At 49.0% G+C, this 20,975-nt stretch overlaps 1 protein-coding gene across 1 annotated transcript in view; it reads left to right on the plus strand.

The window, feature by feature from the left end:
* SORD (sorbitol dehydrogenase) overlaps nt 1–20,975 on the plus strand; it is a 25,021-nt gene extending 4,046 nt beyond the window's left edge. The window contains exons 2-9 of the mRNA XM_010005945.1: nt 4,191–4,224; nt 5,222–5,386; nt 7,475–7,634; nt 9,376–9,494; nt 10,775–10,840; nt 17,929–18,104; nt 18,926–19,047; nt 20,645–20,975. Of these exons, the coding sequence (XP_010004247.1) occupies nt 4,191–4,224; nt 5,222–5,386; nt 7,475–7,634; nt 9,376–9,494; nt 10,775–10,840; nt 17,929–18,104; nt 18,926–19,047; nt 20,645–20,810 (1,008 nt within the window). The 3' untranslated portion in view covers nt 20,811–20,975. The remainder of the gene's footprint in view (nt 1–4,190; nt 4,225–5,221; nt 5,387–7,474; nt 7,635–9,375; nt 9,495–10,774; nt 10,841–17,928; nt 18,105–18,925; nt 19,048–20,644) is intronic.

The raw sequence follows: 20,975 nt of genomic DNA on the forward strand, positions 1-20,975 counted from the left end.
GAGGAGGGCCGGGCAGCAGGTGCTCTGCGGGGTGGGCTCTGCAGACCCGGGAAAAGGGTTTTTCCCAGAGAGCGGAAAGGGAGAGTGAGGTGTTTCTTCAGGGGCTGATGGGGAGAGGCAGGAGGGTTCAGAGGGAGCAGCCTCAGGGGTGACCTTGTGTTGGGGCCCTCGTCCCCTCTGCCCTCTGTTTGCTGTCGGTGTTTCAGCAGTGGGTACAGAATCACGGTGGTGCTGCTGGAGGTTTGGGTTCGCCAGTTTGGCAAGTGCCACAGAGAGGGAAGGTGGACTTGGGTGGACATTGACCTGTACAAACAGTTTTGGTAGCAGGGCCCCCTGCTAGTATGCAGACCTTGGATACCTGAGGCAGCCCCTCTGGGAGGTGGTTGTCAGGGTGACAGCTGAGTTTTTATTATTCCTGCACAGTTCAAGCAACACATGCCAAAGGGTACGTGGTGCCCTTGTGGATAATTCCTGTGTGGCTCCCAGCCACTTTTCATACAACTGCAATTTGACTAGATGCATGTACAGCCTGACCTACTGGAAGTAACTCACAGTAGGTGACAGTTGAGGTGGTCCCTCAAAGAATGCACTTCCAAAATCTTGCAGTTTAGAAAGCTGTGTGAAACTTGTGAGGGCGGATGCCAGCAACATCCCATCTACGTTGTTGGTCTCTAAACTGGTTTATGCCTTGATGCATAAGTTTTGCTTGGGATATTTGTGTTGCTGGAGACACTGGAGGAGGTCATCAGTGCTCTGCTCGCGTTGCTGGCAGCACCTCGGGGTGTGATCTTGAAGTTTCTTTGCCACAAAGTGAATGGCACTCACTGCATTGCCCCACTGACCCTGTAAGGTGTCTAGGCAGTGAACTCTGCATTTGTTATCTATGTCATTGATACCTAAAGACAGGTATCCACACCCTGCTTGATTCTTTTGGATGTGTTGCCCATGGGGAGAGTCACTGTGACTTCAGTTGCTGACCTGTGTTACACAAAAATGGGTTGGCTTCTTCTTTGTTGACTCTGCTCCTAATCTTAGGCAGTTGGCACAGGCTCCCATTTACTGCCCCTTCAGGATTTGTGGGTTTTTATGTGTGCACCATATTCCCTCTTCACGTGTCTCCTTCCACAGACATTTGCTGCATTTCCTTCACATCCTCACTTGCACCAGTTCCTATCTCTGAACTTCTTAGTAAAAAGGGAGCAAAACATGTGTCTTGAAATATTTTGTGGTCTTCCAGTTTGGTCACTCCCTGTTTTGTCCAGATCAGGCTGAAGGATTCACTTCCCACCAAGATGTCTTTTTTTTTTGGCACAGCTGTTATTAAAAAAAAAAGATCAAAAAGGTGTTTTTATCTGGGCTGAGGAATGCCACACACACAGGTTCAGCTGCAGGTTGGTTTGCTTTATGTCTCAGCATGGACTGTTGCCTTCAGTCCCTTTGAGATGACTGAGGAGGCCTGTATCCCTGATGTTACTAGACTGCACATTTATTATACATTATTATACATTTTCTGCATTAGAGGCTACATCTAGATCAACAGCTTTGCAAAACCAAAGCTCTTGGCTGTGTCCTTGGTGGCACAAAACAAACAGGAAAAATGCAGCTGCAGTTCTGAGCATGGAAAATGTCAGCAGGTTGTGTTGTACTTTGCACTCCAGTCAACAGAACTTGAGGCACTTGCAGCAGCAGTATTCTGACAAGAATGCCAGCTATTATTCTGACAGAGCAGTGCTTTGATAATGTGTTTCCAGAATGTCTCTTTTAATTCTTTTTATATTGGTGAGGTACAAAGTATGAGTTGAAGAATATGCTGGGATTTAGAATGTATTTGATTAGCTGAGGTGCAAAACAGTGCTCCCCAAAAGAGGAAGGGGTGCCCTGCTTTCTCTGCAGTACGGCAGCAGAAAATCTCTAGTAGCAGCTGTGTGAGGGACCAGCCCTCAGAACCAGTACTTGCTGGAGTTGCTGTGGAAACCCCATAAATCTCATTTGCATCCCAAAAGGCCTTCCTGAGAGGATGGAGTCAGCAATGATGGCTGCATATGGCCTGGCCTGCATGTACAGCCTTTGAGATAAGAACAATGATGGAGGGGCAGAGGAGGCAGCTCCTCTCCAGCTGCTCAGGCTTATGACTCAATCACTGATGCTCATCCTTCTGAAACAAGGAAACTAGGCCTGTCAAGCAGGGGGCTGCACTGGTGGGCTTTGGGAGCCTCACTGACACCAACTCTCCCCTGTCGGCCCAGCACTGGATCCAGGACTGGGGATTTTCTATCTATCTCTCTAATCTTTCCTTCTACTCTCTCTCTCTCTCTCCCTCCCTTCCTAACATCATCAAGTAACACAAGGCCTAACCATGTTTTTTTCTCAGGTTGTGCAGCTTAAACATATCTGTATTGTGCTCTTGTGATCTAATTGTCAGCCTTTATGATTGTGCAGCCAAAGATAATACTGGAAGTGTCCATATTCCTTCTATAGTTTTAATTAAACCTAATATTCAAATACAGACCTTCAGTGTCGTTTCACCTTCATCTGCTCAAGGGCTTTGGATGGTCGAGTATTTCCTTGGACTGTGACATTTTCATCTCTTCCCCTGGAGGAGCCAGGTCTGAGCCTAAGGTTGGATTCAGCCACACTGAGGAGCCACACTCCTCTCTGAGGAGTTTAGAAAGCAAGAGGGGCCCAATCTGAACGTCCCTGTGTTGTCATACCCAGGTTGTGACAAGCTTCTATCTAGTGAAGCTAATACATGGAGGACTTCTCTAAAGCTTGTCTCTCCAGTCCAGAGATAATTGTCTTGCTAACTGAAGATGCTGTGGCAAGGAGAAGTAACTGGCTGTGGGCTCACTGATGTGTATGGAGCACATTTTTGAAGAGGAGCTGTGTGAATAGGAGGTCTGCTCAAAGCCCAGTTTGAGGCTGTGGGTAAAGTGATCTAAACTGCATGAAATTTTGAGCAGCAAATGGGTTATGAAGAGTTAATTGTTAGCACTAACTACTTTGATGAAGATTTTCTTAGAGACTTGATCCTAGAGGTGGGTGCTAGGGGGGTATCTTGATGTTGTAAAACCCAACAAAAGGCTTCCTTAGTCTTTTGAGGCAGCTGAGGGAGTTCAGTTCCAGCCTGCAGATCTGGGTGGAAGAGTGACTCAGAGCCCAGTCACTACTTGTTTAATTCAGATCTTCTCCTTCGTCCCATAAAGAGTTGTGTCATGCCAGTTGCTAGAGGTTGTGACTTTAATTGTGATTGTGATTTACAGTAACATTTATAACCGATTTATACTTGGGCTTATTATTATGTAGCAAAAATATTTTCTGTTATTTATAGGAGTAATAAACATACTGTGATATTAGTGCTTTACAGGAATAGGAGGTTCAGAATCTTCCTGGTTAATGAAGGAGAATGTTTTTGTCAGCCAGTGGGATGAAGGATTCAGCTGAGACTTGAGGTGCTTCAGGGCAGGAAAGTTTAGTAATTTAGTTTACTCCCCTGTGCCAGCAAAATGAAGTGAACTTAGGCAGGACCTGGGCTGCACATTCATAGCCATCCTCGCTGCATGGGAATGTCCCACTGAGCAGGCAGAACCCTGATCTGCTCAGGATTTTCCTGAGCTAACCTGGACTAACTTTGTGCAGGTTTGGGTGCTACAGTATAAGAAGGACTTTGAGGTGCTGGAGAGGGAGCACAGAAGGGCAACTGGGCTGCGGAGGGGTCTGGAGAACAGGTCTGATGAGGAGAGGCTGAGGGAGCTGGGGCTGTTCAGCCTGGAGAAGAGGAGGCTGAGGGGAGACCTCATTGCTCTACAGCTCCCTGAGAGGGGGTTGTGGTGAGGAGGGTGTTGGGCTCTTCTCCCTGCTGACCAGTTGTAAGACAAGAGGAAATGGGGTCCAGTTGCTCCAAGGGAGTTTCAGATTGGGTATTAGGAAGAATTTCTTCAGAAAAAGAGAGGTGAGGCCTTGGAACAGGCTGCCCAGGGAGGTGGTGGAGGCACCATCCCTGGAGGTGTTCAAAAAATGGGTGGAGGTGGTGCTTTGGGAGATGGTTCAGTTGTCAGGGGTTATAGGGTGGACAGTCGGACTTGATGATCTTGAAGGTCTTTTGCAACCTGGATGATTCTGTGATGGCACCAGGTGTTCCCATGGCTGTGCACAAACAGCTGAATGCCTTTTGTTTTGCTTTTTGTCCATAGGAAAACCGTCCAATCCCGGAACCAGGTCCCAATGGTAGGTCTGGATCTGTCTGCTTTCTTTACTCATCTCTTTCACATTTGTTGCTCCTTGATATTATAAAGAGATAAAATATTTCTGAGAAAGTATGAAACAATCCAAAATAATAATAAAAAAGAAAATAATAATACAAAATAAAAGAATGTGGCTGAAACAGACAAGGCTGCATTTCCACTTGAAAAGAGCTGGAGCAGTCACAAATACACCACTTTATATGGCTTTTTTTTTGCTTCCTGTTTTGTCAGGTGATGTATTTCACATTAGACAGCTCTTGGGACATGTTGGATGATCTTATTGCAGGACTAAATATTAACAGGCCAGGAACATGGGCTGATGGAAATTTGATTGACTAACTCTCCAGAACTGAAATGGTGGCTTAAGGAGAAGGAAAAATGAAATGGGCTTGATCTGTTATTCTTAATAATAGTCTTAATATTCTTAGTAATAGTCACACCTCTCTTAGATTGTATTAGGGTTTTTCTGACAGGGGTCTCACTAGTTTTGTGTTTCAGCACGTCTCATGAACATGCCACCCAGCCTAACGTGTGCACCTGCTGTTCTGCTACATTTCTGTAAGGCTGGTTATGAGGGTGGTGAGACACTGAAAGAGGTTGCCCAGGGAGGTCATGGAAGCCCCATCCCTGGAAGCGTTCAAGGGCAGGTTGGATGGGGCTTGGAGCAACCTGGTCTGGTTGGAGGTGTCCCTGCCCATGTAGGGAGGTTGGAACAAGATAATCTTTAAGGTCCCTTCCAACCCAAACCTTTCTATGATATGATACTATGAAATTTGGATGTTTCACTGCTGCCCTGGTGTCACAAGCCGATGCCAGGGGGGCTATTGGCTGTTAGAATGTTTAGATTTATGTGGGGAAGAAAATAACCTTTTCTCACACTTGGCCTTTGGCGTGGGGCACAGGGGTAGCACACGTACTGCTCTCCCAGTGCTTGAGAAGGGAAGTTTTTCCACAAGGAGCCTTCCTTCCTTTTCTGGCAGAGGTCCTGCTGCGGATGCACTCAGTTGGGATCTGTGGCTCTGATGTTCACTACTGGCAGCATGGCCGGATCGGGGATTTTGTCGTGAAGAGCCCCATGGTGTTGGGGCATGAAGCTTCTGGGACTGTGGTCAAAGTGGGATCAGGAGTGTCTCATCTGAAACCAGGTAATAGGAATCAAAACTGCCTCTTTGGTTATTATGCTAAGCAGTTCCGGAGAATGTGTGAATGAGCTGTGCTTTTTGATTAGAGAAATTTATCTGGTGTTTTGAGCTGTGAATTGTACAGTGTCACCTTCTTCACACAGTATGACTGTGCTGCTATTAATCAACCAGCTTGGCCGCTGTAGTTTCTGGTATTTCTTAGGAATGTTTTGTCCTGGGATGTCTTGAGCTGCTCTAACTTTATTTTCATGCAAGCAGAGTGGATGCTGGTACAAGATGCCTTTTGAAGAAGCTAGAGAAAGCTTCAGAAACCATGTGCATTGCCCTAGCCAACTGCCTGCTGTTAATGTTTCTTCTGTGGGTGTGTTCTTGAAGGAGCAAATGGCCTCCTGCAGCGGGGAGAGGTCACTGGGGCAACTGTACCAGGCCCCGTGGTGTGACTTCTGCAGTTTGTTGTGCTCATGAGTGTCCTAGAAAATGGGCTGAGCAGTGAATTTTGCAAAGTCTACTGATCATAGCAACTTAGGCAGGGTGGAGAGGACAGGGGAGAGCTAGCAAGAGCTAGAGAGACCTTAAGGGTGTCTGGGCAATAAGATGCAAGTGAAATTCAATGCAGATAAAGTGTTGTCCATGACAGAAGAAACAAAAGCATCTTCATATCTGAAATGATGGGTTGACCATTACTGCAGAAGCACAGTGGCTCTGACACAGTGCATGAGAGTGTTGGCTCAGTAACAGTGAAAAATGCAAATCAGTGTTAGGAAAGGGACAGAGACTCAATCAGAGGACATCACTTCACACCTGAAGCTCTGCAGGCAGTTCTGGTCTCCTCCTTTCCAAAGGGATAATGTTGTGAGCCATTCCCCACAGATGCAGAGGAAATAAAGATGTTTCAGAGGAGGGCAAGGAGCTAATGAGATGTGGAGCGGTGTGACATTACTAAGTTAGGAACTTGAGCTAGGAGCTGGAGAGACAACTCAAGGACAAGTGGCACAGGTCTGAAGGCTCCTGGAGGGCAGGGAGGTTGCCTCTTCTCTGGTTCTTCCAATACAGAAGCAAGGGTAGCAGGAGCCAGGTGCAGAACTCACCTAAGACAGAGCAGACCTGCTGGCCTCCTGGGCAAAGGATGACTTGGGTGCTAGAAGCTTAGATGGTGGAAAGTGGAGGAGAAATTGTTGAGGGTTGCTAAAGACAAAGGAACCACATGCAGCTTGGGAGACACCACAGCTGAATCTAATGGGAGGCTGCGAGAACATTTCACTGTGTGCTTGTCCTGCTCCTCTCAACCCAGACATCCCTGGCTGGCCAAGATAGAGGCAGTGCAGTGGGTGAGATGGCTCTTCACTTCCATCCATCCTCCTGCTTGTCATCTTGGCTGACTGCAAGCCTGTGGAGAGCTTCACTGACAGATTTGCCTTTGATTGGCTTCCCGTCAAATCATATGTTCTGTCTGGTGTCCCTTGCATACTTGCAGGTTGTACTGTGGTCACACAGTTGTTTTCTTTAATCTGGCTGGCCTTGTGATTGCAATAGTTGCTCTTAGTCCTGTGGCATGTGTCCTTCCAGCAGTCTGGGCTACTCCCTCATAGCATCAAAATGTCTCTGTCCCCTGATAAGTGCTGTCTGAGTCCTGGGTGTGCTTCTGCACCACCAGCTTCCTTCCTGAGGAGTAGCTCTTTCCAGTTGGCAGTGTGATGGCCAACACAGCTCACCTGCTTTATCCAAACTGTTTCCTCTTCTGATTAGTATGGATTCTGAAGCAAATCTGGTCACCGTGTGATTGCCTGGGGTGAGGGCTGCCTTTACATCTTCTGAGGTTGAATGCAAGTGACCCAGCTTCCATTTGCTCTGTGTCTGTGCCTCTCAAACACCATCTCAGGTAACTCTGAAGATCTTGGTGAGGAGGACACTGTGCAGGAAGTGTTTAGGGACAACCCTGTTGTGTGCAGCGTCGTCTTTCTCAGTTAGCAGATATCCCGCATTCTTCCCTTGTGCCAGGGTTTCATGCTGTCTCCTGTGGTTGTTTCGTGCTACTCATACCTATGTGCTCACCTTCTTCCTGAGTAACCCAGCCTGCTTTCACCCTGGCAGGTGATCGAGTGGCCATCGAGCCTGGTGTCCCAAGGGAAATGGATGAGTTCTGCAAAACTGGCCGTTACAACCTGTCTCCAACCATCTTCTTCTGCGCGACACCTCCCGACGATGGGAACCTGTGCCGCTACTACAAGCACAGTGCCAGCTACTGCTACAAGTGAGTTGGTACTCCCTCTGTAGAGAATTGTACACACCCTGCTGAGGATTAGCTGAAGCAATCACCCCTTGGCCCTTTGATTATTGCAGTGAGCTCTCTTGGCTTCAACACGACAGGTCTTGTTGCTTTCGGATCCATAAATAACGTGTAAGGCTCGGATGGCAGCCACTTTGCGAAGGATTTGTCAGGCAGGTGCAGTTCATCCCCTCTGGTGCCAGACATAAACAAACATTTCTTGCATGTTTCCTGGGATGTCACCACTGTTTTACACTTTAATTGTTTTCCCATTTGCTCACTGCTCTCAGTTTCTTTTCTGCTGCCTTTATATAGCCTTGCCTTCTTAGGAGGGTGCCTGGAAGGCCTTGGTCTGATTCTCTGAGCTGGGCAAGCTTTACTGCTGCTCTTCAGGAAGCACCTTATCAGTTGCTGGTGCTTTGCTCTGTCATTTGGACAAAGTCATCCTACTTCAAGCAAAGCAAGAACAGAAAGCAGTGTCCCTGCTAAGCTGCTTTTTGTGTGGTGCTGGGTGGCCTACTCAGGTGCCAGCTTGACATGTCAGTTCTCATAGAGAGTTCAGCAAACGAGTTTGTTCTTAGTTGTGGCAGGACTGACCTGGTTGCTTAAAAGCAAGTGGCTGCTTAAATACTCTGGTGAACATAGAAATATACCCAAAGAAGTGCATTTACATGAGGGATTAAAAATAGTCTCAGGTAGTGGCCCCCTGAGATGGATCTACCTGTGGAGCTTGTTCTTTCTCAGTCTGTGAAGAGCTGGTACTTCAGCAGAAATGTCCTTGGGATTGATCTTTGGTGTCTGCAGAGGAAGATTTCAGGATCCCATCAAGTCAGAAGGAGGCACTTAACTGCTTTTCCCATGAGAGTCCTCAGGCAGGAAGCTTCTTTCAAAGCAGATTCTAAGCAGCTGCTCTCAGGATGAGATGCTTCTCTGGATGGCACAAAGTTCTCACTGTCCAGGGCCACTGCCACTGGTTTCCTGTGTGTTGTTAAAATAACATTTTCTGACAACATCACAAGTTTTGGCTAGGGAAGAAATGGCTGGTTTGGAACTATCTTCTTGCAGTGTTTTGCCTTGTCCTCCAATTTGAGTAAATATTACTCTGGCTAATTGTGTGGGGTTTTTAAGCTGTGAAATGCAAAACCTGCAGCTGGTGCTTCCAGTTTCAGATCAGTGATGCCATGGCAGAGCAGATTCCCTGGCATGAAGTCACTCTGCCAACACAGACTTGCCAAGAAAAGGTGATGGCTGAGCTCAGCGAGATCTCACAGGTTGGGGCAGGGATTATCTGTCCTGCTGTTGCTGAACAGACTCTTCCTTGGATGCTCTGCATAATTTGAGGGAGGTGGGATTAAGCTGCAAAGCTGCCCTCCCCATTGACAAGGTGGTGCCCAGTAGTAGCAAATGTGATGCCAAACTCAGCAAAGGAGTTTTTTATTTGACTTGCCAAGTCCTGGAGACATGACACAGGAAGCTGTAGGTCCCTGTGTTTGGCGCTTGGGCAGACCTCACTGGTAAATGGTTTAGGTGCACTTGATGCTGCTTCAGAGGATGGAAAGAAGCAACACTTTTGAAATACCTTCCAGCCCTTCATTTCTCAGGCCGAGGGTGAGAGTGTGTTTTGGTATGGTGATATAGACCCATATTTGGTCTTTGAGTGTCATGGCTTTCCTTATCACCCTCACAAACCTCTTTGGTGACTGTTGCTTGTGTCTGGTTCTTGCAGGCTTCCAGATAATGTCACCTTTGAAGAAGGAGCCCTGATTGAGCCCCTTTCGGTGGGAATCCATGCCTGCAAAAGAGCAGGAGTCACTCTGGGAAGCAAAGTCTTTGTGTCTGGCTCTGGTACAGTGAACATACTCAGTCCTTGGGTTGTCTGCCTGCTGCAGCATGGAGGGGGATGGACAGGGTGCTGCAGTGAACCTTGGTGATGGCAGAGTGACGGCGGTGCTGGGGTGGACCTGGAGGCTGGGCTTGCCTGTGCTGCACTGCAGGGATGTGTTCTGAGCAGCCCAAAAGCAAAGCACAGGGTCTGGGCATGCTGAGCATTCCAGCTTGAGGGAACCCCTCATGGAGCAATAGCTGCTGTCTCAGCAGTGGTCTCACTACCCTGGCATCGTGGTGATGCTGACCACACCAAGCTGTGTGGAGTGGCTGACACCTTGGAGGGAGGGGAGGCCATCCAGAGGAACCTTGACAGGCTTGGGACATGGGCCAGTGCCAACCTCATGAAGTTCAACAAGGCCAAGTGCAGGGTCCTGCACCTGGGTCACCACAACCCCAGGCACAAATACAGGCTGGGGGGAGAATGGCTGGAGGGCAGCCCTGAGGAGAAGGACTTGGGGGTGGGAGGAGATGAGAAGCTGGACATGAACCACCAGTGAGTGCTGGAGCCCAGAGGGGCAATTGTGTCCTGGGCTGCATCAAAAGAAGTGTGGCCAGCAGGTCCAGGGGAGGGATTCTGCCTCTCTGCTCTGCTCTGGTGAGACCCCACCTGGAGTGCTGGGAACAGCTCTGGAGCCCTCAGCACAGGAGAGACATGGAGCTGTTGGAGAGGGTGCAGAGAAGGGCCAGGAAGATGAACAAAGGGCTGGAGCAGCTCTGCTCTGGAGGCAGGCTGAGGGAGTTGTGGTGTTCAGCCTGGAGAAGAGAAGGCTCCAGGAGACCTTAGAGCAGCTTCCAGTGCCTGAAGGGGCTCCAGAAAAGCTGGGGAGGGGCTTTTCACCAGAGAGGGCAGTAAATAGGACAAGGGTAATGTTTTTAATCTGAAAGAGGGGAGATTTAGGTTAGACATCAGGAAGAAATTCTTCACCATGAGGGTAGGAAGGCACTGGAATAGGTTCCCCAGAGAGGTTGCTGATGTCCGCTCCCTGGGGGTGTTCAAGGCCAGGTTGGATGAGGCTTCTGCAGCCTGGTCTGGTGGAAGGTGTTCCTGCTCATAGCAGAGGGGTTGGAGTCTGATGATTTTGAAGGTCTCTTCCAACCTAAACCATTCTATAATTCTGTTATTCTATCCCAGAGGCTCCCATCTGGAAAACTGGGAACATGCTGAGCTCTGGGCACTTCCAGAGCCTGTGCCTGGTGCTGTCTGGCAGCATAAGTTATCTTTCTCCCTTTGTTCCCAGGACCAATTGGCCTTGTTAATGTGCTTGTTGCTAAGATGATGGGTGCAGCTGCTGTGGTAATTGCTGGTAAGTCCTTTTAACCTTGAAGAGTTAACCTTTAACCTCTAATAGTTTGCCTGTTTCCCAAGATAAAACACTTTGGAGTAGTTCCAAATTGTTACTGCAAGGAAACTGCTGGGAAAGGCACCCCAAGCACAATGGAAAGTCTTTTCATGAATTAGCATGTCTGGAGGGAATTCTAGTAAACTTCTCATTGCCCAGAACTTTGATCTGTACACTAATTGGTATCAGGAAGAAGCTGAAGGTTGCAACTAATGCTTCTCTGCTAGGTTAGTGGACTGGGGAAGGAACTTCTGCATCCTAGGCCAGGCAGGTTGTGCGTGTGGAGTAGCCACAGTGCTTCAAGGAGAATAAGCCAGAGGCTAAAGAGTGGTCGTAGGAGCAAGACTAGGGACTGTTTTCAGACTTCTAGCAAGTCCTGTGGGAAGAGGCAATGTACCTGCATGGCAAAGCTCCAGGTTACAGAACTTCCACTTCCTCTTTGGGCCTCTGATCACTACCTGTTGTCTTGGTTCTGTTTTGAGCTCTTCTGACCTCAACTTTGTGTCTTCTAGGCAGCAGAGCAGGCAGCACAGCTTATTTGATACCCTGTTTGGAGCTCATCTTGGAGATCTGCTCCAAGCAGGGATTTTTACTTCCTCTTGCAGTACTAGGTGGTGGCCTGGACACCGTGTTTGCACAGTCCTTGCTGTGTGCAGCCTCATTGTGCCCCTGCAGGCCTCCTTTGCTGCCCATCTTTCTGCTGTTCTGCTGCAGGGTTCATTTTCCAGTGATTATCCACAATGACTGAAATGGCCTTTTCAGGATTCCTGCAGTTCAGAAAATGGGCCTTCCTTGCATAATTGTGTCCTGGAGGTTTCTAGGCCAGAGGCCACTTACTTGCAGCTGTGTGTTTGTCGAGCTGCATCTGGAAAACCTCTGAGGGTGGAGATCCCACCTTTCTGGGATCAGTTTCCTCCTCCAGGACTGCATCACCTTTAGATGAAGAAGCTTTTTCTGGGATCCACTCACAGATGTTTGTGGATCTTTCCCCTTGTCTGCAACAACTGGAATGAGTCTTGGTCATCCTTGGAGCAACTCTTCTGGTTGTTGCAGACAGCCATTGGATCCCCTCTTCTCTTGGCCATGCTCACCCAGCCCAGCCTCCTCCACCTCTCCTCTAAGGTTCAGGCTCTTCCCTGTGTACCTTGCCCAGAAGAATGGAGAGCTGGAGTAACCTCAGGAAATACACTGGTTGTAAGTTCCATCTGGGGTTTGAACAGGGCCTGGAAGGGGTGTTTCCAGTTCTTGCTGCTGCTTTTTGATCCTTCTGAAGGGTGATGGCTGGGAGGAGCAGTTACAGGTACGACTAGACAGCAAACACAGGTTGTTGTAGCATTTTTGGCCCCAAGCCCCAACCTGGACCTTTCAGAAAGTTGTTAGTGCATCTCCCACTTTCAGACCAGGAGTATTTTTCACCTCTCAATTACTGTGTTTCCATCTTTGGGCTGAGAAAAAAAATTCAGGGCCCACCCTCTTGCATTTGTTGAAGTACCTTCAGTAGCAGCTCAGCCAAAAACCTAAGGCAGATTATTGCCTTCTCCTCCCTAAGTCCTCTTGCTGCCAGGAATTTTTTTGCTTTGCTGGCCCCACCCTGCAGGCATGTGCTTGATGGACATGATCAGTGCAGGCCTTAGATTTTGTGAAATAATGTCATTTGAGGACAATGGTTTCTACAGCAGAAAAAGCAGCTCTGCCTCTTGAATCACATACGAGGAATGTTGCTGCTGAGCTGAACTGGTGCAGGAGCTGGTGGGTGACTTGGTCCTTGGGTGGGGAAGGGCTTGGTGAGCTGGCAGGTGTTGGTGGTGCTGAGGCAGCTGGTTCAGCCTGCCACCCCATTCTCGGTCCTGCCTGCCTGTGTTCTTCCCTGGAACACTCAGAGCTGCTGTTACCTCTGCTTGGAGACTGCTCCTGGGGACCTTATGGCCTCCCAACATAGGAAGGACATGGAGCTCCTGGAGAGAGTCCAGAGGAGCCCACTAAGATGATCCAAGGGCTGGAGCAGCTCTGCTCTGGAGACAGGCTGGGAGAGTTGGGGTGTTCAGCCTGGAGAAGAGAAGGATCCAGGGAGACCTTAGAGCACCTTCCAGTGCCTGAAGAAGCTCCAGGAAAGCACCTTTTAGGGACTCCAGGAAAGCTGGGGAGGGGCTTGGGACAAGGGCAGGGAGTGATGCAATGTGGGGGAAGCATTTAAAACTAAAAGGGGGGTGATTTATTTGAGGTATCAGAAATGAATTATTGAGTGTGAGGGTGGTGAGACACTGGAACAGGTTGCCCAGAGAAGCTGTGGCTGCCCCATCCCTGGAAGCGTTCAAGGGCAGGTTGGATGGGGCTTGGAGCAGGTGTCCCTGCTCATGCAGGAGCTGGGTGATCTTTAAGATCCCTTCCAACCCAAACCAGTCTGTGATTCTATGATATGATTCTATTACCTTTGCCAAGTAGGTCTGTGTAGTACATGCCATGGGGCTCCCAGGTGGCCATGGGAAGTTCTTGGTATCTGGTTTGAAGGGACAGCAAACTTGGGCATATGGAATTAACCCCTTCTTAATCTTTATACCTTGGCCTAGGTAATTCTCCAGACTTGCAGGCATCTCTCACCTGGGGGGTGTTTGGCAGAGATGCTCGGAGACACCCACGGAGGTTCTGTCCCTAGTTAAATATTTGTACTTGATGAGAGCTGAGGAATGGGTTTAGTTTGGCTCATTGCCACTGAGGATTTTGCTGCCCTTCTGAAAGAACTGCTTTTTGCATCAGCTTTTGGAGCCAACACTTGCAAGATGACTGCCCACAGAGCCTCTCTTGTACTTTGCTACCAGGTTCTTTGAATTTATTGCCCAGATAATTGATTTGTTATGTGTTTGTCCATGAAGAGCTTTGTCTGCGCAACATTTTAGGCTTTGAACGTTTGTGTTTGTTTTGACAAGCTGCACACAAGTAAAGAAATATCTAGGAGGGCTTTTTTCTGACATGGAGGGAGCTCAGTTCCTACAGCTTCTGCAGCAAGTGTCTTTAGTCAACACATTTTGGGAAGTGAGGTCTTTGCTGAGGGGTCAGTTCTGTTCTCTGAGATTCCTACGAGTGGCTGGCACTGTGGCTGGAGAGTAATGCTCAGCCCTACCCTCCCACAGGCTGGTGTGTGCCAAAGTTTGCCTTTCCTCCCAGATAGAGCAGCTTGCCTGATAAAGCTGCTTTTGATAACCTTTGCCCTTCTCCCTGAAGTGCTTTATTCCTGGCAGACTAATGTTCTCCCTTTTGAACTGGGAGGTGAGGTGTTGGTGTCTTTCATGGACTGCAGTTTGGTGCAGAGGATGGGTTGGTTTCACGGGTCCTCTCTCCACTCTGCTGCTGAGTGGGTGTGATTGATATTTATGGGCAACCTTCTCCCAGCCTTCTGTCTGGCTGTGGATGTTGCTGTTGCTCTGAAAAGCTGTTTTGCTCCTTAGATACATGTTAAAGAGCAGCCTTGATCCCCAGCAAGTAAAGTGACAGTTTGGGTATTCAAGTGGCAGTGTTGGGCTGTCTTGCCTCACTCTGTCTGCCACTAAACATACACTTAGTAATTCCTACTTAAGGGAAACTGTGTGATCTAAATCTGAAGTCCTGGGTGATGGTGTCTCCAGAAACAGGTCAAGGTCAGGGAACATGAATAACTGGAAGAGCTGAACTCCTTTGTGAAAAAGATCAACACAGAAAGCATGAAGGCTTCCAGAAAATTTGCCTGTTAAGTTGCCTCATAAACCATCATGAGAAGCTTAAGTGTAATTTGATAACTTCCATGGGAGCTGAGATACAAGAACAGGCAACTCTTAATCTGGCAGCCAAAACTTTAATTAGTTTCAGTGGCTGGGGAGTGAAAACAACTTCCTGACTAGAGGCAAGATGCAACCCTTTAACTGTATAATTGACCAACTTGGTCCTTCTCAAGACTCAGAAGTATTTGGAGCTCCAAGCAACACCTTTTAACGCAAGTAACTGTCTCATTTGATAACCTGCAGATCTGTCAGATCTTCAGTAAGTGCTTAGTGGTGATTCCCTAAGGCCAGGTGTACTGAGATGTTATCACAGCTCTGACACTATTGCTGCTGTGTCCTATGTGCCTCTCTGATGGGAGAACTTCCTTCCTGGGCAGGTCAGCAAACCAGAGGGTATCTGTAGGAAAGCCTTGGGGGCTGCCAGAGAGTGACTTTTGTGCCCACTTTGAAATGCACTGGCTGGCAGGGCTTGTTGCTCCTGTACTTTGCCTCTGGATGTATTTCTGCCAGAGAGACAGTATAAAATACATTAGTGACTGGACAGATAGTGTAAGTAGCTGGATCCAGCTGTGTCTGCTGCTGGTGTTTGGAGCCCAGACTTCATTGGGAGCCCTGTTGAGTCCCTGTGGTTTCTCTGCCTCACACTGAGATTTGGAAGACACCAGCCATGCCAGACAGAAGGGTTTTTTGGCATTTCAAGGGCCTCAAAAATGCCCATGGTCTTGCTGCACAGAGGTGTGTGAGTGCAGCTCTGGTAGCAGAGGGTCAAGCAGGACCATCCGTGTGGGCGGAGGCCCAGTGCTCAGAGCGTGGGAGGGACAGACATGACTGATCCCTCCTGCAGCCACAGGAACTTGAGCTATGTTGGGGCTTCCAGGGTGATGCTGCCCTTACTTGGCAGCCTTGGCTTTTCCTCCTTCATCTGCATTTTATTACTCTTTGATATCCTTTCTTGGAACCTCCTCTACCAGTCTCCTGGGTGCTGATCTCAGTGGGTGTGCCCACACCTGGCACCCTGAGCCTGGGGTGGACATGTCCACTGTCTGCCCTGCCAGTCACATCATGCAAGCCTAGTGGTGGGCAGGGTTGGTCATCTGGGCTGGCCTGCTGGGCCTGAGTCAAGAGTGGCTCATGTCAGAGCAGTGGTCTTGTCCTCCTCTTTTCCCTTGATACCCTCACCCCCATCTCTGACTTCTCTGAAGTCTATGCCCTGGAGAGGAGTATGCTCCTGGCAAAGGCATAATTTTCTGAGTCATCAAGCTGAGGACCTCTGGAAGGAGACATGGCTCACCCCTCAATCTTGCGTCTAGAAAATTCATTTCCATCTTACAGCTCCATTTCCACCTTTGATTGAGAAGTCTTTTCCAGTGCCAACACACAGGCCCCTGTAGACCACCACTTTGGTGCAAAGCAAAAGAGATTGTTTCTGCCTGGGAAATACCACTCTCTTCTGCTGTCCACCTCCTTATCTCTAGAGATGTCCTGGTCACCAGTGGTGCCTGATGGGGGATGGGTGGCTTCTTCCCAGGGGACATGGAAGAGAAGAGACAAACAGTGTGACTACCTGCCAGGGCAGCTTGCTCCATGGTACAAACCATTTTATGGATCTTCAAAAGATGTTTACAGTGCAGTCAAGATCCCTCTGGACAGAGTACCAGAGTACAGCCATGCCCTTGCAGATGTTTATCATCACCAGCTTCTGTGTTAATGGGTTCCATTAACACCAGTTCTGTGTTAATGGGTTATGTGAGGTCACCATGTTACCAGATCCTTTTGATTTAATGGGCTTGCCTACTTGTTACAAGGAGGATGAAAGGGCTGGGGGAGGTTGGTAACAGCGGAGACAGACTTAGTGTTGACAGGTACCTCTGAGATGACCTCTGGAGGTCATCTGCTCATCTGAGATCTGATCTCCTCCAGAACAGTAAGATGACCCTCTGAGCCTGATGTCTCCTATCAGAAAGGTTTTAAGGTTTTATGGTGCTGTGCCATCCGTAGCCAGGTGATGTCTGTGCCATCAGGGAGCAAGACAAGAGCAACCTTGCCTCTGCTTAGTGCCTGTGGAGTGGTGTCCTCAAGGCTGTGAGCAATAGCAACCTTGAGAGCCAGAGAAGGAAAATGCGAAAGTCAGTGGTGGCTTTTTGCTTCCTTGTTGACTCCTCCCTAAGTGCAGTCTTGGTGGCAGCTTTGGTGAGACACGACTGTGCTGTTCACAGAGGGTGAGTGTAGCTTAACTCTGCCCCGTGGGTCCTGCTGCCTTTGCCTGCACTGAAGTTCCTCACATCCTGCAGGGGGTGGATTCCAGATGTGAGTTTATGCTTTATCCTCTTTCAAGCACACCTTCTTCTGCAACTGGAAAACCTTTGGCATCTCCTGTGTCTTTAAGATGTCCTCATCGCTCATCCTTCTTTGTCAGCCCAGAGCAGTGAGCAGGTCTCCTCCCTGAAGGCTGCGTGAGATGGAGGGAGGGAACACAGACCCTTTCGTCTCTGGATTGTGTGCTGCCAGGTGAACCCCAGACACGAGTGCTTCCTCCAGGGCTCCTTGATGGTGGCCTTCTTGCATCAAGGGTGTAGCCAGTAGGTCAAGGGAAGTTCTCCTCCCCCTCTTCTCTGCCTTGATGAGGCCACATCTGGAACACTGCATCCAGTTCTGAGCACAGACCACAGAAATGGTGAGGGGTCTGGAGCATCTGCCCAGTGAGGAAAGGCTGAGAGAGCTGGGGCTGTTCAGCCTGGAGAGGAGGAGACTGAGGGGGGATCTCATTAGTGCTTATAAATGTCTATAGGGGATGTCAGGAGAATGGGGCCTGACTCTTTTCAGCAGTGTCCAGTGAGAGGACAAGGGACACTGGGCACAAAGTGGAGCACAGGAGGTTCAAGCTAAACATAAGGAAGAATTTCTTTCCTGTGAGGGTGACAGAGCCCTGGGACAGGCTGCCCAGAGAGATTGTTGAGTCTTCTTCTCTGGAGACATTCCAAACCTGTCTGGACATGTTCCTGCTCTGCCAGGGGGGTTGGACTAGATGTTCTTCAGAGGTTCCTTTCAAACCTGATAACTCTATGACTCTAAGCCCTTTGGTCTGGATGGTCTACATCAACTCTTGAGAAGGTACTGGCAGGCTGCAGTTTCACACCTTGTCCTACTGCATAATCGGTGCCATCTTGTCTCTTGAGAGCTGGTCACCAAACAAGGTAATTCTGTTGAGACTAAACATGGGGTTAGAAAACAGGCTCAGGTCTTTCTCCCTTTCTACTTCACAAAATGCTGAAGTTCCTGACTTGTTTTGTCTTTCCCCAGATTTATCTGCCTCTCGCCTGCAGAAAGCCAAGGAGGTGGGGGCAGATTTCACCATTCAGGTGACGAATGAGACCCCACAGGAGGTGGCTTCCAAAGTGGAAAGTCTGCTTGGCTGCATGCCCGAGATAACTGTGGAGTGCACAGGAGTGCAAGCCTGTATCCAGGCTGGCATTTATGTGAGTACCCCGTGTCCCCAAGGTGGAGCAGGGATGGTGTTGGCTTTTCTTTTTCTGGGACGCCGCAGTGAGTGGCCGATACTTTGCTCCTGTAACATCAACATCTGTGGGCTTGGTGTGGGTCAGAGAAGGTGCTGGTTAGACAACAAACTAAAAGAGACAGTTAAAGAGGTAACATCTTTGCAGGCAGCATGTGGGTAATTGTCTGATTTGATGCTCAAGTACTTCACCACTTACCAAAAGAGACTACAGGAAGACCCCAAAAGCCAACACGGCTACACAGGAGTGGGCACAAGTAGGACAGCATCTTCTATTAAGTTGAAGTTGTGTCTTAATAAGGAGAATAATTAAGAAAATTCACTCCAGCAGGTGAAGAAAGCAGTTAAGGAAGGGATGTTTTGCTGTTATGAGCAGCCTGATGGGGGGATGTGGAGAAGGTGGTGCAGATTTTCACAATGAAAGGTCAGGAGCAAGCTGCAAAAAGGGACGTTCCAGTGAAGCATCAGGCTTTTGGGTTTAAATCTCTCCCACTGAAATCCAAAAGTACTTTTCATAGTCAAAGGGCCAGTCATTTTTTAGAATGAGATTTAGATAATACAACCCTCCAGAGATTTTTGAAAGGTTTCTTGTTAACCTTGTTGATTGTGTGTTTCACCCTTTGGGGGTCCTGACAGCCTCCTGCCTCTCCCCTGGCTTCTCTGTCATGTCCTGGGCTATCCATTACAGCCACAAAGTGTGGCTTTATTTTCTGACAGGCTGCTGCACAGGCTCTGGTGACCGTGTTTTGCAAAATATAACATATTTGTGTGTTTGTTTTCCAGGCCACTCGTTCTGGTGGGACCTTGGTGCTGGTGGGGCTGGGACCTGAGATGGTCACGGTGCCCATCGTCAACGCTGCCGTGCGGGAGGTGGATATCCGGGGGATATTCCGCTACTGCAACACGTGAGTCTCGTGCAGGGTGGGCTGGTGTGCCTCCAAGTCTGTCCTTAAGAAAGTCTTGCTTTCCACAAGGAAAAGGACATGGAAAAAGCTGGTTTTCCTTACAATTGGTTAAATCTCATGTGAGTGCTGTGGTGTGTCTGGTGTGTCCTACGTTTTATGCCTTGGTTCCTGCATGAGTCCTGCACTGCAGGCTTGACCACAACAAAGCCACCCAACTGGGTTGTCCTGCTGTCTTGGGACAAGACCCAACCTAACTGCTGCAAGCCAGCAGGCCAAAATGGAAAAAAACTACGATAACCAACACTTGTGCCTTCAACTCTTCTGCCCTGTGGAAGGGGAAGCCCAGGTGCTGTGTTGTTTTGGTAGAGACTGGCTTGTCCACAAGTGGTTGTGGCCCTGCAGGGGGGAGCACACAGCTTTTAGCTGCTTCAAACCTTTATGCTGGGAGATCTTTAAGCAGCAGCTTGGCCTGGCCCTGACCATCCACACTGCTTTGTGAAAAGCTGTCTGCCTGGTGACACCTACCTTCCTGGCTCAAAATTGTCCATTTTGAGGCAAAAGGATGTAGGGAATCTTCATTCTGGGCAGAGAGCCAAAATCCCAAGCTGCATCCTGGGCCAACCTGTGCATCTCCAACCTTTTGGTGGCGCCTGGCTCTGCTTTCCTGGCTGGTCATGGACTTAGATCCCATCATCAGTCTTGCTGGAGATCAGCAGATACTGGGATGAACAAGAACCTTGTTTTGTTTTGATCATTTGGTTGGACCTGAAGTTACATCCAGAGCCAGTCTGGAGGTGTATGTGCCCTCTACAGAGAGCTGAAATGCATGGCTCATGGACAGGCAGATCTTTGGCTCATTGACAGGCAGGTCTTTGGCTTGTGGACAAGCAGGTCTTTGAGTGTACTGAGAGTGGCCTTGCCCTGAAGGCAGCAGGAGCTCAGCTGTCCTCTTCACTCTTGTACTCCTTGGGCAGGGCTTGAGGCCCAACACTGCCACTTTGCAGCCTGGTTTCTACTCTGTTTAGAGACTGCTAGTGGAGCAAGAGTCTTGCTTAGTCTGTAGAGGTTGTTTTCCGGGAAGGATTTATGAGATGTAGTCAAGCTCCTTCTTAAGATGAGGAGTGGCAGTTTTTAAGATGGCAGTTTGGAAGTGAGATGAGCTGCAACCCTTTATATCTCCATCACTGTGATCTGACCCCTTCCAGTGGGTGGCAAGGCAATCAACCTGAGCCAGTCTCTGCCGAAAAGGAGGGTGGAAGCTGAGGGAGGCTTTTCCTTTCTTCTCCCTGCATTGAGTTGGTGAGTTTGCAGGGGTCAGGCTGCAAGCACAGAGCCTGGCTGAGAGGAGCACAGCACACAGCAGTTCTGGTTTTCGTTTGGTGTTTCAGATCTATAGTAGTTTCCTGTGATTTTCAGTTACTTTCCACTTCCTTTCTTCCTTGCCTGATGCTGGAGATTCCTCCTCTGGAGGATTTTTTGTGGCCAAAAGCCCCCTTGGTTGAGGCAATTACTGTCAGGAGCCAGGGTCCTCCATGGTCCTTCCTTGGGGCTCTGGGCTGGTGACTTCTCTCACCTCCTGCTCTCCCCTGCCCTGCAGGTGGCCCGTGGCCATTGCTCTCCTGGCATCCAAGCGGATCAACGTCAAGCCCTTGGTCACCCACCGCTTCCCTCTGGAAAAGGCTCTTGAGGCCTTCGAGACCACCAGGAGGGGCGAGGGGGTAAAAGTCATGCTGAAGTGTGACCCCAATGACCACAACCCCTGAGATGCCACCGTGCCCGGCCCCTCTCCCCCTTCCACCGCCTGCCTGAGGTGGGAAGCACGAGGCCACAGGAGGCTGATCCTTGGCTGTTGCACATTTCCAGTCACCTTGTGCAGGCTGCTTTGTAATAGAGCTTGAGAATCAAATGCTAATGAGGGTGAATGACAC

Source organism: Chaetura pelagica, unplaced genomic scaffold (genome assembly GCF_000747805.2).
Source record: "Chaetura pelagica isolate M959 unplaced genomic scaffold, ChaPel_1.0 scaffold369, whole genome shotgun sequence".
Taxonomy (NCBI): Eukaryota; Metazoa; Chordata; class Aves; order Apodiformes; family Apodidae; genus Chaetura; species Chaetura pelagica.